This window comes from Bidens hawaiensis, unplaced genomic scaffold (genome assembly GCF_021521415.1).
Source record: "Bidens hawaiensis isolate Kalapana, Puna unplaced genomic scaffold, B.hawaiensis_p1.1 tig00007410_1, whole genome shotgun sequence".
NCBI classification, from domain to species: Eukaryota; Viridiplantae; Streptophyta; class Magnoliopsida; order Asterales; family Asteraceae; genus Bidens; species Bidens hawaiensis.
Window position 1 is genome coordinate 220,468 of NW_027491514.1, and position 20,629 is coordinate 241,096.

A 20,629-nucleotide genomic window follows, 5' to 3' on the forward strand; every position below is an offset into this window, starting at 1 on the left:
ATGTCTTATGAATCTATATAATCAAAACTGGGTTTTATGGTGAATTATGTGTTATTATATGTGTGATTAGTTCATAAGATGATTAGTATAGACTTGTTCAACTTATTTGACTAGTCGGTAACGTTGACGGTTGAAAAATCGGCTTTTAAACAAAACGACACAACTTTTAAGGACTGTTTTAGAACAACTCCTAAAGTTGTAGAATACTCATGTATAACATAATTTAATATATAGGACAAGATGATATAACTTAGTCCTAAACGGTTCGTGTCGCGAAAACCGACACGAAAACATTAAAAATTTGCTATTTTAAGATAATATTAACAAAAATGAAAACAACATAATTTTACAATGTAACTTATAAAACTCGACTAATATATATGTAACAAGTATTTTTCATGATTTAAAAGTTACATTGTATTACGAAGAATCAAACGATTCGTTTTTAAACATAAAATCGACAAAACCGACAAGAAATATGAAAAATAAAAGATTAATATTTTCTTAAAACTTTCCAGCAACTGAAACTTAAAATATTTTATTATATTTGTATATTTTAATTGTTTATTAATTAATTTAGTTATTTAAATAATAGTTAACGAAAAAACGAACTATGTGTACTTGTTAACTTAATATGAACGTATTTGCTTGTGTGGACACTAGATTAGGATTAATAAACTAAATACCAAGTTTATTAACAAAACGTGTACTAATGTAGGACACGAGATTTTGGAACGAAAGACTACAAACCGTGAGTTTCTCTATCAACCCCTCGTTTTCGAATCATTTTTTATTGTGTTTTGGGGGAAAGGCATATTCTTTATATTGATATTTATATTGAAGTTTATAAAAGTATTTTATTTTATAAACCGTTTAAAAAGTGAGACGAGTCAACAATTGGTTAAATAAATGTTAACCGAATTAATAAGGGCATAGAAATATTGGTAGATCTATCGGGGTGACACCCCCCCCCTTCCAATCGCGTTGGGTTAAAATTGGTAATAGCTTGAGTATGGTATGTATCGAGTTATCAATTTTGATAGTCATACATTTGTTGTACTCATTGCTAGTTTACAACAGTACGATTTGTTTAAAAAGTAAAATGCTTCGTTTTGATGGTAAGTTTGATTGCTGAACTATTATTATTACCATATTAAAAGGTCGATGGAAAGGCCACCACCGTCGCTTATGGTAATAGATTATGGATGATAAAAGAATGGTTGTTGAACCATGGTATAGAATTATATATATATATATATATATATATATATATATATATATATATATATATGCTCGTTATTATGTTACTTGATATATTGTCATTCATTACGATTCTTCATGGACGTTTCGTTTGCGTTATTTTCATTATATTATTATATGTATTTATATATACATATATATATATATATATATATATATATATATATATATATATATATATATATATATATATATATTACTTTCAATAAAGAGAACTCACCAACATTCGTGTTGACCGTTTATTTTAAAATGTCTTTGAGGTAAGTGAATGTGTCAAGGAGGCACGGATAGGAGGGTGGTTCGTGTTAGAATAATATTGAAATAAGATTTTAATAAACCATGCAATGCACGTGTGTAAAACTCTGATATTGTGAAATATATATTTTCTTTAATAAAAGTTAATCTTTTATTATTAATTGTTCTATTGCTATGGCTATCGGCATCTATCATAACCTGAACGACTTAAGTTAAGTCTTCCGCTGTTTTAAGTTAAGATTTTCACGGTGTGACAATTTGGACGTTGGGTTGAGCAACCTATTAGTCTTAGTTGTGATATTTTAAAAAATCCAGCCGAGTTGTTTTCTAATCACTTTTATCAAGTAGCGGATGAGAATGATGTGGTTCTAACCGATAATCGATTGGCCAAAGAAGATTAGAGGGAAACCAAATTAAAATACTAGAAAGATGATCAGATAATTTTCATATTTTCATTCATGATCTTCACAAAGTACATACATGACTATTAGATAGAAAAAGACTCAAAATACCCAATATTTTTTAACCCATGTTATACTAAAATAGTGGACTAACTACCTGTTACTTTGACCCACTAATTCTAAATAATTGGTAAAATAACTAATACTATAATTTAATATGCACAAATAAATAAAGCACGTAACAATCCATCCCCGTTAAACAATCCTTGTCCTCAAGGATGAGATCGGAAAAGGCTAGGTAATAGGCCATGGTGGCTGCCACTCGGTCCGTGGCTAGCTTTGACACTTTTTGAACAGGTGATGGTGTGGTTTTAGGCATTGATACAGTTGTAGTGTTGGCTGGGTTATTAGTGCAGGTGGTGGTGCTTGTCGCAGGGCTGATTTCGGTGTAGTTGGTGTAGGTAGACAGAACCGTTTCGAGGCTGGATTTACATATCAGACAACACCCATTTTACTGTGGGTTTTGGTGTGACTAATGTTGTAGCAGATTTTAGTGGTGATGCAAAGGTTGATGGAGGTGATTTGATGACAGCGGTGGGTGGTAGTGAGGCGGCAGTGGCCAGTGTTGGCTTTGTAGTGGCGTCAACGGTGGCCGGGGTTGGCATTGTGGGTGCGGAAGCGACAAGTGTTGGGAACCGGGGTCGGTTGTTGAGAAGATTGATCATCTCCGCAAGTGTTGTCTCGATTCGAGCTAACGACTCATTCCATTTTTGAGCGTCCATAGAGGGGATCAAGAGCGCTCTGACACCACTGATGTGGTTCCAACCGATAATCGATTGGCCAAATAAGATTAAAGAGAAACCAGATTAGAATAATAGAAAGATGATCAGATAATTTTCATATTTTCATTCATGATCTTCACAAAGTACATACATGACATGACTATTAAATAGAAACAAGACTCAAACTACCCATTACTTCTTAACGCATATTCTACTAAAACAGTGAACTAACTACCGATTACCTTGACCCACTAATTCTAAATAATTGATAAAACAATTAATACTATAATTTAATATGCATAAATAAATAAAGCATGTAACAGAGAAGACATGATAAAACGACAATTTAAAGTACGGTATGAATTAGACATTAGGATCTAATATTTTAACCACCATCAAAATGTGATTATCAATAAAAAATATTAAAATATTATGTGTTCTCCTTCATGACCGATCCACCGCACAACCAACCGAGAATATTAACTCCTAACGTGTCGTAGGGGTATTAAGTTTGAAAAAAATTGAAGGGTAGTATCGTCATAGACTAAGTAAACGGAGACCTTGATTTCATAATTTCGCATGCGACCTTGACTTCATGAGAGTGTTAATTTTTAATAATTCATAAGATCGGCTAGAATGCTTAAAATCGAATTTGTTTCAATATTTTAAAATTTTATTGCGTGTCTACATACTATTGGTGAGTAATTAATATCACTATATGATATCTACTATTGTGTATTACCTAGGTGTAATTTTAAATGAGTCAATTTAGGTTGTTTTATAAGTTAAATAAATTGATTTGATTAAAAGGGTTTTATTAAATGGGTTAAAATGGGTCATCTGAAATTCCATCTTGTTATTTTCAGGTCAATATTAATTGACAAATTCAAATAAATGAGTTGATGTGGGTTAGTATCATAAGAAAATGTGGTAGATTTCGGATCGAAACGGTTTACGCGGGAGGCAGGTTTCGGCACGAAGCAGGTTTCAGATTGGAACGGGTTCGGTGCAGGTTCAAACCAGAACGAGTTTTCACATGAGACGTGTCGGGTTTTTGTTTCTTTTTGGTCGATTCCGGACTCATTTTTGTCCGGTTTTTCAGTTTTGTTTTTGTTCGGTTTCAAGTTTTTAGTTTGGTTTTGATCGATTTTTCTATGGCTTTTGTGATATTATTGGTTACGGTGTAAGAGAGATTTTAACTCAGGTAATGTGAATGACAAGTGTTTGAAAAAAAGTTAATATATGAAAGCATCAATTGCTTCATACATTAATCGTTGAAGACTATGGGTACAGTTAAAATATAAAGGACAACAAAAATGAGATTGGTGAGAAGGAATTTAGTCCATTGATCTTAGATTTGAATGGCTGAGATTATTTTAATATATTAAAATTGATGAAAAGGGCATGAAGGTAATAACCCATCTTTGTTGACTTTCTCTCGCCACATTCAAGGCACATGTCAATTCTCCTATCTTTCTAAAATGTCCATAACTTTTTCATACGAAATTAATTTTGTTAAAAAAATCACCATAATAATAAGCCTTTTTATCTTTAATATGAGTATCATATTGTTATATAAAAATAAAAAAAAATTAAGAGAAAATTCCTAAAATAGCCCATTTATAGAATGTGGCTCCAAGTTTGTCCCCCCAATTTCAAGTTTCCAACTTTGTCCCTTTGGTATCTCGTCGCCGGCGACATGTTAGCGAACACTGACGATGCGTTGACATAACATAGGGTTGACAATGCATTATGTTGCTAACATAGGGTAGCAACGATGCGTTAATGTTTAAAGCAGGGGTTCCACGATGCGTTAGCTGATAACGCATCGCTGCTACCCTATGTTAGCAACATAAACGTATCTCGTCGCCAACGACATGTTAGCGAACACCGACGATGTGTTAACATAACATGGGGTTGACGATGCGTTAATGTTGCTAACATGGGGTAGCAGCGATGCGTTATCAACTAACGCATCGCTGCTACCCTACGTTAGCAACATAACGCATCGCCGCTACCCTACGTTAGTAACATAACGCATCGTCAACACAGATTCTGCCCACGTGTCGTTATCCTATTTGTTTCAGTAACGCATCGTCGGTGTTCGTTATCATGTCGTCGATGACGAGATACCAAAGGGACAAAGTTGGAAACTTGAATTAGTGGGGATAATCTTGGAAACACATTATCTAAATGGGCTATTATGAGAATTTTCCCAAAAATTAATGGGTTTTTTTAATTGTGTTTTTTTGTTGTTCATTGTGTCTTTTAGTTGAGTTTTCATATGAATTGTATTATAGATTTTGATCATTATATATTTCAATTGGTACCCATATTAAAGACAAAAATTAAAAACAAAGATTACGTCATTGTTTTGTTCGTCATTAACTTTTAGTCATTGCGTAATACGTTCATTGTCTTTTATTCGGATTGACATATGACAAATTCATTTAATTTGAGAGAAATAGTATTGCGTGCATTGTATATTACGTTCAAGTCATTGTGTAATATGCTGTTTCCATTGTCTTTTACGTTTCAAGTCATTATGTTATATACATTCACCATTGTGTCTTACGTTTCAAATCATTGTGTTATACGTGTTCACCATTGTGTCTTACGTTTTAGTTCATTGTGTTATACGTATTCACCATTGTGTCTTACGTTTTATGTCATTGTGTTTTAAGTATTCACCATTGTGTTTTACGTTTCAAGTTATTGTGTAAAATGTATTAATCATTGTGTTTTATGTATTAGATAATTTGTTGCTATTTTATAATTATTTTTATATATTATTATCACACAACGGTGTTATTAGTATTTAAAAAAACATAATGATGAGTTGAAAGACACAATGACGAAAAAACAATGACCAAAAAAGACACACTGATAAGCGAAAAGACACAATAGTGTGCGAAAAGACACAATGGTGTGCGAAAAGGCACAATGACGAAAAAAGACACAATGATAAGCGGAAAGACACAATGGTGTGCGAAAAGGCAAAATGACGAAAAAAGACACAATGATAAGCGAAAGGACACAATGATAAGCGAAAAGGCATAATGGTGTGCGAAAAGACACAATGATAAGCGAAAAGACACAATGATGAACGAAAAGACATAATGACGTAATTTTTGTTTTAAATTTTATATAACAAAAGTCATACTCATATTAAAGATAAAAAAACGTTTGTTATTATAATGATTTTTTTTTAAAATAATCATACGAAAAAGTTATAGACGTTCTAAAATGATGGGGGTATTAATATGTGCATTGCATGTGGAGAGAGAAAATATATATAATTACCTCTATACCATTATTTGGCCCCACTTGACACATGTCAATTATTTATTGCTTCTCACACTTTTCATTTTTATTACCCTTTATAAAATAAATTGACCCACAAAATGATGAGTATTACCATTTTGGTGTGATGGTCAATAGATTTTTCTATGGCTTTTATGAAATTATTGGTTTCAATGTAAGAGAGTTTGAACTCAGAGAACGTTGATGACTAAGTGTTTGAATAAAAGTTTATTTAGAAAAGCATCGGTTGTTTCCTACTTTAATCGTTGAAAAGACTAACTAAAGTGAGCCCACCTTTTTAATTCTCCCTCGCTATAAATTCACATCCACAATCCCACAAACTACATCAAACAAACAAACCACCATGAAAACATACGAAATCCTCCTAGTTTCCGGAGTACTTTTGGCCGGAATCCTCAGCTCCGCTGCCCAGAACTGCGGCTGTAGTCCAGACTTGTGCTGCAGCCAGTACGGTTTTTGTGGCAGTGGCGATCAATACTGTGGAGCCGGATGCCAAGCAGGGCCGTGTACCACGACTCCAACTAATAATGTTGATGTTAGTAGCGTTGTGACAGATGCATTTTTCGATGGGATCCTCAATCAAGCAGGGGGCGATTGCAGAGGGAGAGGATTTTATACGCGTACTGCCTTTCTTCAAGCCGTGGGAAATTATGGCGAGTTCGGAAAGGCTGGTTCGGAAGATGATTCAAAGAGGGAGATTGCGGCTTTCTTTGCACATGTTACCCATGAAACTGGATGTAAGATAATTCTACTACTTTTAATTTTTATAAATGTAGTTATATATTTTACAGAAGTATGTTACGTAAATAATTACAGATCTATATTAAATTACAACTAAAATATACTGTTATTTTAAGTAAACATCGTTGTGGACTAAATCATTTGGTGATTACCAACAGACAATCCTGTAAAAAGATAAAAGGCCGGTAACATTAATTAAAAAAGGCAAACTAAAAAGTCATCAGTTATCCTTCGTTGATTAATAACAAGTACGAAACGGGGTAGCCGAGAGATAACCAACGACCATCTGGCGCTGGTAAGTCTAGATCTGGCCGGTCGTTTATCTATCAATTAAAATGTAACGACAAGAATTCATTACTATCTCTCTGATGGAATATCAATGATAGAATGCCGTTGGTATCAGCATTCACTGACGAATGTGTACGTCAGTGAAAGTTATTCTTTTTATTAACTGTCTTATCATTTCATGTGTGAGCAGCTTTTTGTCACATTGAAGAAACAAATCCTCCACAGAATTATTGCGATAATAGTAAAACTCAATATCCGTGTACCCCTGGCAAAAGTTATTATGGGAGAGGTCCACTCCAGTTGTCATGGAACTACAACTATGGTGCAGCCGGCAACAGCATTGGGTTTGACGGGCTCAACAATCCCGAAACTGTGGCCACAGATCCTGTGATCTCTTTTCGGACCGCATTGTGGTTTTGGATGAACAGCGTCCACTCGGTCATTGGTCAAGGCTTTGGAGCGACTATTCGAGCAATCAATGGAAACGAATGTAATGGTGGTAGTCCAGACAAAGTAAGTGCTCGTGTCCAATACTACACTCAATACTGTAACCAATTTGGAGTTGCACCTGGCGATAACCTTCAATGTTAGGCTATGTGATGTTATGGGATATCTATCCTAAAACTTTATATTCATAATTGTATAACATTGTTGTTCAAGGACTCTGTCTCTACAGATATACCTATATGGTATATATATTATCTATACGTGTTACACCATATTAATTGAAATAAATGAAAAAGACTATGATTTAAGTTTCTAAAGTTTGTAATGATTTGTATTTACATATGATCAGGATTTGCGTCCTTTTTTATATAATTTATAAGACTGCTGGGATACCATGAGAATCACAAAGGTTATCTGTCGCTTGCATCTAATAGAATGACATTTACCGATTATTTACCGACGGGTTGTATATTGACAAGTTACGGAGAAACACTCGTCGGTGACGGGCACACTCGTTCGTAAACTATTTTGAATAACTAAATAGTTTTTAATTAAACTAAGGAAGCGTTTGGTAGACAAGAATAAAACGGGGAATGGAATGACTCATACCGAGAAAATGAAAAAAATGAGTGTTATGCTGGTCAATGAATGTAATTAACGATTACACAAGGAACCCAATTTCATCAAATAACAAATTCATCCCCCCCCTTTTACTCATTTCATTCATCTTTCTCCTTACTCTGTAGATTACACCACCTGATTACCACCACCACTATTGCCACCAACACCAACACCACCGTCACCACCATGCTATTGTAAAATGAAAATCAAAAAAGGTTTCTTTATTGATTGAGTTTTTTGTTGTATCTTTACAAGGAAGAACAATACAATTAAATATATGAACTTTTGGCTTAATAATGAAAGGCAGAAGATGCGAATCCTTGATTGATGGTGTTTCAACTTTTATGTCTTGTTGTCATTGGCCGCAGCAATATCCTAAGAAAGGAAAAAATGTCATAGATGATCATTTCGTTTATTTTATTTTTTAACACTCCCCCTCAAGTTGAGTAGTATGGTTTCCAATACTGATGTGCGAATATATATATATATATATAACACGAATCGCGACTAAGCTTTAAAAACCAAACAACCTATCCTAGTTCACACAAACGGCAAGTGTACCGGTCGCGTATAGCAAAGAAAAGAAAAGTCCGGATATGGAACTCGAAGACACGTGAGAACGGCTCAGATTATAAACCCTAATCCAAGTCCTACCTTAATATTTAATTGATTTTATTTTATTTTATTTAATTAATTTAAACTAACTTAACTTAACTTAACGAAACTAACTGGAAAACTTAACGGGGTTTTAATTGTAACATCTGGCAAAAATTTTCACTAATGTAATCATGTTTATCCATCATAATATCGTTTTATTTAATAAAATCTCTCTTTATTAAAGTTCAATATCTTGCAAACTCAACAAAAAGTCAAAATTCTGACACGAAAGGAGTAAAACGTGCAAAAATCTCGGGCAGCGAGCCAGAAAGTAAATAAATCATTAGATTGATTAAACAATCTTAAAAGTTCAAAATATATATTAAAACATGTGAGACAATACATAAACATAATTTAGGAAGACTCGAATCGTAAAAACTGAAAAATAAATAAGCACAAGCCAGTACAGGACCCGGAAAGGACCTGACACAAATTATTTTCAGAAAAATAGTTTTTATAGTTCATACTGCCAGGAATTTGATTTCGTTCAAAGTATGACAAAAATTATTAAAAACGGGATCCGTTTGAATATCTAAATCACGCAATACGTTAAACGATTGATCGGTACTAACTAGTTTATAACTAGGGATGGCAATGGGTCGGGTCTTGGACGGGTCTAGGTATTCCCAGACCCGAACCCGATTATAAAAACTCGTCCCAGACCCGTCGGGTTTTTATCAGGTAATTACCCATCGGGTATCGGGTAAACCCGCGGGTTTCGGGCATACCCGTCGAGCACACCCAAATTAAACCCATTGGTTTCTATCGGGTTTTGACAATATATATATATATATATATACTAATCAATTACTAAATAGTTTATAAGGTCCTTAAGAAATTGAAGAGTCAAATTATATTTTAATAGATTAATATATATGATATAACTAGTTTTTATCCCCCGTGTTACGGGGGTTATTTTATATTATTTGTTCTAATGTTTATTTATTTTTTGCATTTATATTTTTTTATTGTATGAAAGTTAATAATATACTTATGGCTTGATGATAAATTGTTTGACAAATAAATGAGATGCTATACCCCGATTTAAAAGCTATATGGTTTTAATGAGACCCAAGACCCGTTTATTTCTTTTACTATAAAATTGGTTTTCTAATTATAAATAATATTTATGAAAGTTAATAATATACTTATGGTTTGATGAGACCCAAGACTCGTTTATTTTTTTTTTTACTATCAAATTGGTTTTTTAATTTAAATAATATATATATATCTTTTTTAAAATAAACAAGATACTAATTTTTAGTATATCCTATTTTATAAGATTTTTACATCAATAATTTGGTGAAAATAATTTTTAATTTAATTTGATGTTTTAACCCGTTTAAGAAATATCTGGGTGGTTTGGTAAGACCCATAACCATGAATTCGGGTCAAATGCATGAGAAACCTCCATTTAAAAATCAACAAATCTGATGACTCCGAAAAAAGGGAGAGTGACCACATCGCGACACCTAGGATATTTAGGTTTTCGTTTATATATATTATAGATATAATAATACTGTTCAAATGTTACGATAACTTTAAGTTAATAGAACTAACAAAAGCGAAAAAATATATTATTTTTAATATTATTATATACTAAACATATATATATATATATATATATAAAATATGTAAAAAATTATGCCGGGTATATCGGTATATAATTGGGTAAATTGGTCAATGTTATCGGGTAATCGGGTCGGGTAACCGGGTATTTTATAAATCCCAAACCTGTCCCAGACCCGTGAAAAAATTCGAAACCCCTCCCAAACCCGTCCCAAACCCTAATGGAACGGGTAATACTCGTCCCAATTATGTCGGGTTTCGGGTATTCCCATCGGGTCCGGGTTTAACTGCCATCCCTATTTATAGCCCAACCCTTTCACATACCCCCCCTTCCTTGGCCGGTTTCTATAACACCTCACACCCCACCTCCTTTTTCCACCAATAATCACTCTCCAAATTCCCTAACTAATGATTGCTACTTCTAGAAGATCCATGTGTTGTAACCACCCCATCACTCCACCTTTCACTTTACAATCTTACTCACAACTCTACACTCCTCCTCTTTTCCCTCTTAAAAACCCATGGCCAAACACCCTTCATGTAACAACTCGGATGCTATATTAGTATTTATTAATCATAACCGACCCGCTTTTATGTAACAACAAATATCACGATATTCGAGTATTTATTATTTTAATACTATTTGGTTAATTTATTTAATATATATATATATATATATCATAATAACTTTGAGATATATATAATTTACACCCTACACTATACTTTGACCACATTATGTATCCACTTTGTAATATCATGGACCGTTTCACAAATCTAATTTAATAGTTTTTTTACCCAGATCCAACACCCAACCCATATCCTATATCCGACCCACATCGTAACCAACGACCCGTTTTAGTTTGCTTGCATCTCAATGTTCGTTCTAAACATGGAATTGATATTGGTAAATTGTTACGCGTTTTCTAAACCTCACCGACAATCTAAATAAGAAAGCACGATCAAAAATTATAAGAATTAACTTACTAACAAAACCCGTCTTTATCATTAATTCGAGATACCATATAGGGTTCAAAAGATTGCAATTAAACTTGTGCACTCCATCCCCTCAATCTCGCGACCAAACCCTACGAACCAATTGAGTTAACATCGGCGGTGCTTCGCGTTCTTGATCTTATGTTCAAGCCGTCCTTAACCCGTTTGTGTTATACCAACTAATCATCATCATAACCTAATTAAACTTGCCAGCACCATCTAATTAACCTATCGATCTTAACCCCTAAACGTAATTGGCTTTAAACCGTCTAAATCTGCCGTTCTGATCCCATCTTTGGTCGCCAGCCTCGACTCGGAGTTCACCCCATCAATACGTCATCCAATCAGGTAATTGATTCATGTAAACTGTTTGCGATATCATGGTTAACGCTAACCCTAACCTTAATTGAACAAACTTTTAATAGATTAATCAGTTGGGATTTCTAGGGTTTTATAATCAATTTGGGGATAAATTTACATATGTATTTAAATTATTGTTTCTGCATTATAATCATCTGGCACACCAGCGCTGGGCTGGGTGCATTAAATATGTAAGCCGGCTGCCACCCGGGGTCGAGTCCCGGTGGCTCGTTTTTATTATTTTTATTGTTTTATTTTAAATAAATTTAGATGGTTATAGCAAGCCATAATTAATATTAAATGCTAATCAAATATTATTTTCACTAAACCGAAACTAGTAGATTAACGTTCTTGTAAATTAATCTTGTCTCAAGATTTTGTATATATATATATATATGCATTTATGTCTATATGCTTATACATGTGAATGCTTTGTAAATATATATTCATAATAAACTTTAACTTATAAAAACCCGACACTTTGATTCACGTTTCGTCATCATTAAACATCTTTACAAATTTACTTAGGTATATATATATATATATATATATATATATATATATATATTATTTATCTAATAAACGTAATGAATAGATTTTCCTTAAAAGATTTAAACAAAATATTTATTTATATCTTACTACATACTATATTTAATTATCTACACATTATTATAATTATTGTATTTATTTATGTAGATATTATTATTATAAATATATTTTATATTAAAACTATTTATTTAAATTATGTATTTATAAGTCTAATTGTATGATTTTTATCAAGTATATGTAATGGTGACTCTATAAATAATAATCACTAATATTGATCCTTGTAATTATAGTAATCCATTGATTAATAAACATTCTAATCCCAAACCTAACTCAAATCACACCGAAATCTTAACTCATTAAATAGTGTATATCTTTAATAATTAATTCATGTTATTATTATTTAACTAGGAATCCTTGACGGCATATCCCGAAGGGTTTACTTTTCTCATCATCCTCTTCTGTATTTCGTTCATCTGATCAGGTGAGTAATCACTCCCCTATTTTACTTATTTTCAAATGTTTTGGGGACACTTGCGTACCATTTATCATATTATTTATCTTATTATTTCTCAAACGCAAACTGTGATCTTTGTGCTGTGTATCAATTGAATGATTGCATGTTACTTGCTAGTTGCTTACTTGCTTTCTTGAATCGCATTCGGAGAGGTCCAACATAATCTCATTATAGTATGATCATACGACCGTCGTAGTGGCCGGAGCCCGATCTCATTGGCAATGGTTTCACCGACACCTCATTTTTGGTAACCAATGCCCATTCGCATGGCAACGGTTTAGCCCTTTCTTTATGGTTGATTGTTTATGTATGTGCTATGGTTTAATTGGTTATACTCACAGATAACAGTTTTGCCTATTTTTATTCACTTATATCATTATATATTATTACCATTTTTGTTTGTGTCAAAAATGGTGATCTACTCACTCAACATGTGTTGTTGACAAATATATATATTTTGTACGCATTTGCAGGTTATAGATTGGATTGCTTATCGAACTGAAGCTCACGTAGAGATGACCTTAGGATGTTAAAAATAAACAAGAATAGTTGGTTTTGTATTGTAATTTTCTCTATTTTTGTTGTACTTAAATGTTCGTTGACAATTAATAAATTAATTAGATATTGTCGCTTTACAATTGCATGATAGTACCTTGTGAGCTGTGGCAATCAGCTCACGCCCCGACATTTCCGCCTTAGGTTGGGGTGTGATAGATTGGTATCAGAGCCGAATGTTTAAGATACGTCGCTAGTGGTTCCTTAGTAACATGCTTAGGAACCCCATACGTGCTTATTTGTTTACCTGATGTGTTCAATTTGATTGTTTGCAGCTTTCGTAATTACTTGTTATATTAAATACTTATTTAACTGCTTAGCTAATTGTTTATTTTATTGTCGTGCACACACACACAACTCTGAAGCTATGCTTCACTTTCAAAATATTTTATTACTCCGAGACTATATCTTATTCTCAAAATATTTTTATAACTTCGAGGCTATGCCTCAATCTTAAAATGCTTATATTATATTTTATTAGATTGCCTTTTATTGTTGGAAATTTCCTTGCGAATTTCATAGCTTTGTTTTTGCTTGTTTTCACTTAAAACTAGGAAGTATGACAAGATTCCCCGCCATTGTGGGAATTGCCATGCGACCGACACTTTAAGCGTTTAACGTAACCGGCTAAACGGTTACACCATTTATTGTGTTTTATTGTTTTTAAAATGTCTAGTCGGGTGTAAAACCCATGAGACGCCATGGACACGCCAACTGGACATTTACACAATTTGTTATATTTACGATATTTTGTTGGCACATTATCATTTGTGGTGATACACGAGATGTTTCAACTACTTATGCTTGAGTTCGTTTATTCGTTATTTAGTTTGGTCGGTCAAATCGCCATGTAACGCTCATGGGCCGACAAATTCAATTGTTTCGTTGATTCGAGAATTAAGTTGGGCCATTTAAATTGCCATGTAATGCTCATGGGAGGCCAACTCACACATTTGTTTTGATTTTTGGTATGCTAATAAGTTGGGAAAACAAAATGCCATGGAAAGCTCATGGGAAACCCACTATATCAAGAAACTTACGTTATTTTTTTTATTTGTTTATGTATTTTATTTTATTTGAAACAAGTTACGATTTGACTCAATTACTTAATTATTCAATTACATCGAATCAAGACTTACTGATTCAATTCATTCGTATACTCACAAATATTTTTATTTTCATTATGGAACTCAAATCATGCACTCAATGGGACTCTGTTATCACAAGTCCATCTAAACAACTTACTATTTAATTATCTAATCGGTTATATCGCACTCATATTATCACATTCACAAATTATCAAGAGCGATTAATCGCGCTATTTTCTCATACGCATATTACAGCATCATCAAACTATCAAATATAATAAAAGTATTATTAAATACCTTAATATTTGAACAATATCCCTCATGTTCACGATTATCACGTTAGCAATTAACGAACTTATCACAAGTAACTCAATACCCCCAATAACTATCAATTACATCTCAGTTATCACCTTCAAATTTTAAGTACTAACATTTTAATTTGTTATGCTTCGACAATAAGCTCATATCAAATCACCTCATTGATTATATCATCTACTTAACAAATTGCCGTATAGACTATCTCATTTAAATTCTGACTTATCCTTAAGTCATGATTAACGCTAGCACAACTTATGTCGAATATCACTATTTCCTTAATAACTAATAAGAAATTTACACAACTTATTATTTATACTCATTTAATCTCAATTTATATAATTATAGAAGGATTTCTACATCAAACAATATAGATAATATATTCTCTACACCCGCTTTATGACCACAAGTACTGTCAAAGAGATAGCTCCTACAATCTCTAGGGTATAAATCCTAACTCAAAACACTAATACAATCAATTTAATCTTGTTCACTAACTTCTTTTAGAGAAATTTCGATTCATTTACCCTTACTCACCCTCATAACAACGATAATAGCAAGCACAAGCTTAATAATCGAGTTTAGGTTATTAAGTAAACCAATTATCAATCTCAACGAAATCATAGTGTCCCAAACAAGAAACCTTACACCGGAATACGCTCGTTACGTCTTATTTGTGATTTTTGTCATCCGACTCAATCCTTGTGTCATTCTTACACTCACTATAACCGTTATGGTTATCCCGTTAACATTTTCCGTACACTGCCTATGACACAAGACATCCCACAACGTTCTATACCATCGACCTAGCTTTATACACCTGCTACACGCTACACGTGCCTTCTACAATTATGGAGACCCTAATCACCTACGCAACACATTGCTCTTTACCCATTTACGCCGAGATTAAATTATATCGGCACCATGCCATACTACTCATGCTCATTTAGCCTAAACCTACTAACCCTATGCCTTTTAGGTTTTTCTTCATGTAACAAGGTCATTCTCGCTTATTCGATTCTAGACCCGCAAGACTTAATTTCATCAAGCTTGCCTTAGTCAAACCTCGTTTTTACAAACCTATTCGAGGTGCCACAAATCATTGGATATCAATCATTAAAGTTTTCATAAGCTCAATTAACAAAGGTGTTTTGAATCAAACCAATCGTAGTTATGTTTTCACAAAGAAGATTTTTATCGTCTTCATCATTTTCGTCTAAAGTATTTTGTAATCAATTATACCTTAAACGATTATTTGTCTAAATTAGTTATTTTGGAATAAACCCAACTTGGAAAATCCATCATTTTAAGTATCTTTTTCGCATACAATAAAATTTTTCTTATCTTTCCAAAGGTCAATATCGTTGGTTGCCGTACTTATCTATACGTTAGGTTTTACTTAATCAAAATTATAGGATTTGGTTCATTAACATTTCGTCAACTAATCCAAATATTTCTGTTCGATCAGCCTTAATTATTCAAATTTTTATGATACTGATTAATCAAGTTATTCATAACTAAGTTTATTAAAGAAGGTATTTCTGTCACTTTGATCTAAACATACTTTACCTTTCTCAATCGTATATTATAACAAATATTTATTCGATTTTTGGATTTAAACAACTTCAAATCTAATAAATTATTAATTTTACGTGATTATGCTCATACATAAAATCTATCTTTTCAAAAGACAACTTCCTATAATGCTGTGTTCCTATTTTATCCTTGACCTCGTTCATCCCAATTCGTTTCGCGCTCAACCCTAGGAAATCCTTTCCTTTTCCAGCTTCCAATAATTTATAACTTTTATCAAAAGACGTTTTAAAAATGTTAATCTTCTATTAGAATAACTCAAAAATTCAATTCAGTTTTAGTAATATTTTCTAATTATAAAAAAAACGTATTAAAACTCATGTTTCCTCAATAGTCGTGTTTTGCAAACGTTTTGTAACTCACATAATGAGACGAGTTATGTGGACCATCCGACGATCCAAGTAATTATGGAGGCCTACATAATTATCGAAATCCTCACATGGAAATCATAATGCGTGCAATTGTGTGTCATAATATAGAATTGAAAGTAGTTGGAATAACAGTACAAATGTAGAGATGATAAGGACATGGTGGATACGCCGCTGGTACATCCTATATATAAGTGTCCTTATCGAATTTGCATTTGGAGCGTTGTTTTAACTATTCAAAGTTCTTTGCTAGAATAAATTTTTAAAAATTTTATTTTTAAAATTTTCTTATCCTCAAAATTTAATAGTGTTGTTATAATATCCTTTAATTTCGGGACGAAATTTCCTAAAGTAGGGGAGACTGTAACAACTCGGATTTTATATTAGTATTTATTAATCATAACCGACCCGCTTTTATGCACGGGAATTTTTATCAAACAAATATCACGATATTCGAGTATTTATTATTTTAATACTATTTGGTTAATTTATTTAATATATATATATATATATATATATATATATATTTATCATAATAACTTTGAGATATATATATAATTTACACCCTACACTATACTTTGACCACATTATGTATCCACTTTGTAATATCAGGGACCTTTTCACAAATCTAATTTAATAGTTTGTTTACCCAAATCCAACACCCAACCCATATCCTATATCCGACCCACATCGTAACCCATGACCTGTTTTAGTTTGCTTGCACCTTAATGTTAGTTCTAAACATGAATTGATATTGGTAAATTGTTTACACGCGTTTTCTAAACCTCACCGACAATCTAAATAAGAAAGCACGATAAAAAATTATAAGAATTAACTTACTAACAAAACCCGTCTTTATCACTAATTCGAGATACCATATAGGGTTCAAAAGATTGCAATTAAACTTGTGCACTCCATCCCCTCAATCTCGCGACCAAACCCTACGAACCAATTGAGTTAACATCGGCGGTGCTTCGCGTTCTTGATCTTATGTTCAAGCCGTCCTTAACCTGTTTGTGTTATACCATCTAATCATCATCATAACCTAATTAAACTTGCCAGCACCATCTAATTAACCTATCGATCTTAACCCCTAAACCTAATTGGCTTTAAACCGTCTAAATCTGCTGTTCTGATCCCATTTTTAGCCGCCAGCCTCGACTCGGAGTTCACCATTAATACGTCATCCAATCAGGTAATTGATTCATGTAAACTGTTTGCGATATCATTGTTAACGTTAACCCTAACCTTAATTGAACAAACTTTTAATGGATGAATCAATTGGGATTTCTAGGGTTTTATAATCAATTTGGGGATAAATTTACATATGTATTTAAATTATTGTTTCTGTATTGTAACCGGCACACCAGCGCTGGGCTGGGTGCATTAAATATATGAGCCGGCTGCCACCCGGGGTCGAGTCCCGGTGGCTTGTTTTTATTATTTTTATTGTTTTTTAAATAAATTTAGATGGTTATAACAAACCATAATTAATATTAAATGCTAATCAAATATTATTTTCACTAAACCGAAACTAGTAGATTAACGTTCTTGAAAATTAATCTTGTCTCAAGATTTTGTATATCTATCTATCTATATATATATATATGCATGTATGTCTATATGCTTATACATGTGAATGCTTTGTAAATATATATTCATAATAAACTTTAACTTATAAAAACCCGACACTTTGATTCACGTTTCGTCATCATTAAACGTCTTTACAAATTTACTTAGGTATATATATATATATATATTATTTATCTAATAAACGTAATGAATAGATTTCCTTAAAAGATTTAAACAAAATATTTAATTATATCTTACTACATACTATATTTAATTATCTACACATTATTATAATTATTGTATTTATTTATGTAGATATTATTATTATAAATATATTTTATATTAAAACTATTTATTTAAATTATGTATTTATAAGTCTAATTGTATGATTTTATCAAGTATATGTAATGGTGACTCTATAAATAATAATCACTAATATTGATCCTTGCAATTATAGTAATCCATTGATTAATAAATATTCTAATCCCAAACCTAACTCAAATCACACCGAAATCTTAACTCATTAAATAGTGTATATCTTTAATAATTAATTCTTGTTATTATTATTTAACTAGGAATCTTAACTTATTGCTTTAATGTATGTCTAATGTTGCTATGAAGCTTCACGAGAGTATTGCTAGAAGCTGTGTTGCATACTCCTTATGCATCTAATGATAAAGATACTAATTAAAACTCGTCAAGTGCATATAACCGGTTTTATACATTAAAAATACACTATGAACATGTTCATAAGTTAAAATTGTTGTATAAATTAAATTAAAATTCAAAAATTATATTCATAATATTAGAAACGGCAAATGTAAAACAACCCCTGTAATACGGGGGCTAAAAGCTAGTGTATGTATATATGTATAAAATCCGCCTCGACGGTTATGCCTCTTGAGGCGAAGAGAAAACGACTCAAGGCAAGATTTTTAAACTTTTAGACCTTGTTTATAGCTTAAATCAAATACCTCCTCCAATTCAATTCGTTCAATTGATAATACACGTAATAAAAATGAAAGTAGCTATCAACATTTCATATGTATAAATGAACCTTTCAAGCTCAACTTACTATCAGCACAATGCCTTTTTGTGACGTTGCAGCAACCACCTCAATATATTTAAACCTAATAACAAAGTATATTAGTATAACAAATGCTAAAACCATGATAATTGGGAGAAGATAGTTTTACAAACCTTGTTAATGACTTTCTTTTTTCATTTACAACAATGTTAAGATTGGGAGCTAACGTTTTACCACTGATCGCATTATATGTTCTAGCAAAAATGTCACCGACTACCACCATCTTCTCGTTGCTCACCTATTTCATCATATTATACATAGAAATTAGACCTTTATGTAATGTAATTTGGGGAAAGCGGAAAAGAATTACCTACGGAGATTCAGAGAAGGCAACAATTCAAAATCTCCGCTGACTTTAAAGAATATTCATAGAGTTTTTTTTTTCTTTTTGGGTGCAGCATATCGTTGAAAAGATCGAAAATTTCATCGGGTAAAATGGGAATGAATGGTGGCGGATTAAAAAAGGGGGACTTGGACTCGATTGGTTACGAGATAAGAAAAAAATCTCGGTCTACTCTCTAAATGGTGGTGGAAATTCAAAACCAACCTGGAGAATATTTGGAGGCTAATGGTAAGGGGAATTCATTTTAATGTAAGAGGCATTAATCGAGTCCCCAGTAAGTCGGTAGTGTTGTTTGGGATACGTAACTTTGTCAAAATCAATGAACTATACATAAACTATGGGTTTCAGCTTAATATTCTAGTTAATGGGGTATTAGGCAATGGAAAAAATATATTATTTTGGCTAAATGTATGGATTGGAGATATGCCTCAACGTTCCAAATTCCAACTTTATTCAAACTAGAAAGGTTTAGACTGTGTATGGTTAGAGAAAAACAAGAGTGATGGCTCGTCGGTTAACGGTTGGAAGAGGTCATGGGTAAGAGAATCTTCTGCCATCTCAGATTTCCAAAAACTTTGGGTATATTTAGAGTTACATTTGTGCTAGATTCTAAGTGAGGGGGAGGATTCATAAAGATGTGATCAATGGTAATTCTCTTAAAATGTCATGCAAATCAGTGGCGGGAGGTAGCAACAACAGAGAACCATGATTTGTTTTGGATTAGGGTCAATAGGCACCGGGTAAACTTAATCTATTCGGTTGGAAAACGAAATTGAATAAAATAGCAATGCGACGTGCTTTTAAAACGGAGTCCTTTGATATTAAGAGAACAATAAGTGTACTTATGCCACGACGACCCCGAGTCATTGGAGCATGTATTATTATGTTGCTACGTGGCCTTAGTAATTTAACAATTTGAAAGTAACTGGTATGGTATACCACCGGTT

The 20,629-nt window shown here is 32.6% G+C and overlaps 1 protein-coding gene across 2 annotated transcripts; it reads left to right on the forward strand.

Annotated features, from left to right (window-relative positions):
• The first annotated feature begins 6,309 nt into the window (after positions 1–6,309).
• Positions 6,310–7,818, forward strand: LOC143635093 (endochitinase EP3-like). Of its 2 annotated transcripts, XM_077102990.1 has the most exons (3): positions 6,310–6,759; positions 7,242–7,650; positions 7,697–7,818. In XM_077102990.1, the coding sequence occupies exons 1-2, from the start codon at positions 6,366–6,368 to the stop codon at positions 7,640–7,642; spliced, it is 795 nt and encodes a 264-aa protein (XP_076959105.1). In that variant the 5' UTR covers positions 6,310–6,365; the 3' UTR covers positions 7,643–7,650; positions 7,697–7,818. The 2 variants fall into 2 exon arrangements, with proteins under 2 accessions (XP_076959105.1, XP_076959104.1); XM_077102989.1 differs by having other exon boundaries at positions 7,242–7,818.
• Positions 7,819–20,629: the final 12,811 nt, after the last annotated feature.

Coding starts and splice junctions, on each gene's coding strand:
- LOC143635093 (XM_077102989.1), top strand. CDS start 6,366: ATGAAAACATACGAAATCCTCCTAGTTTCCGGAGTACTTTTGGCCGGA. Junction 6,760..7,241: donor TGTTACCCATGAAACTGGAT/GTAAGATAATTC, acceptor ATGTGTGAGCAG/CTTTTTGTCACATTGAAGAA.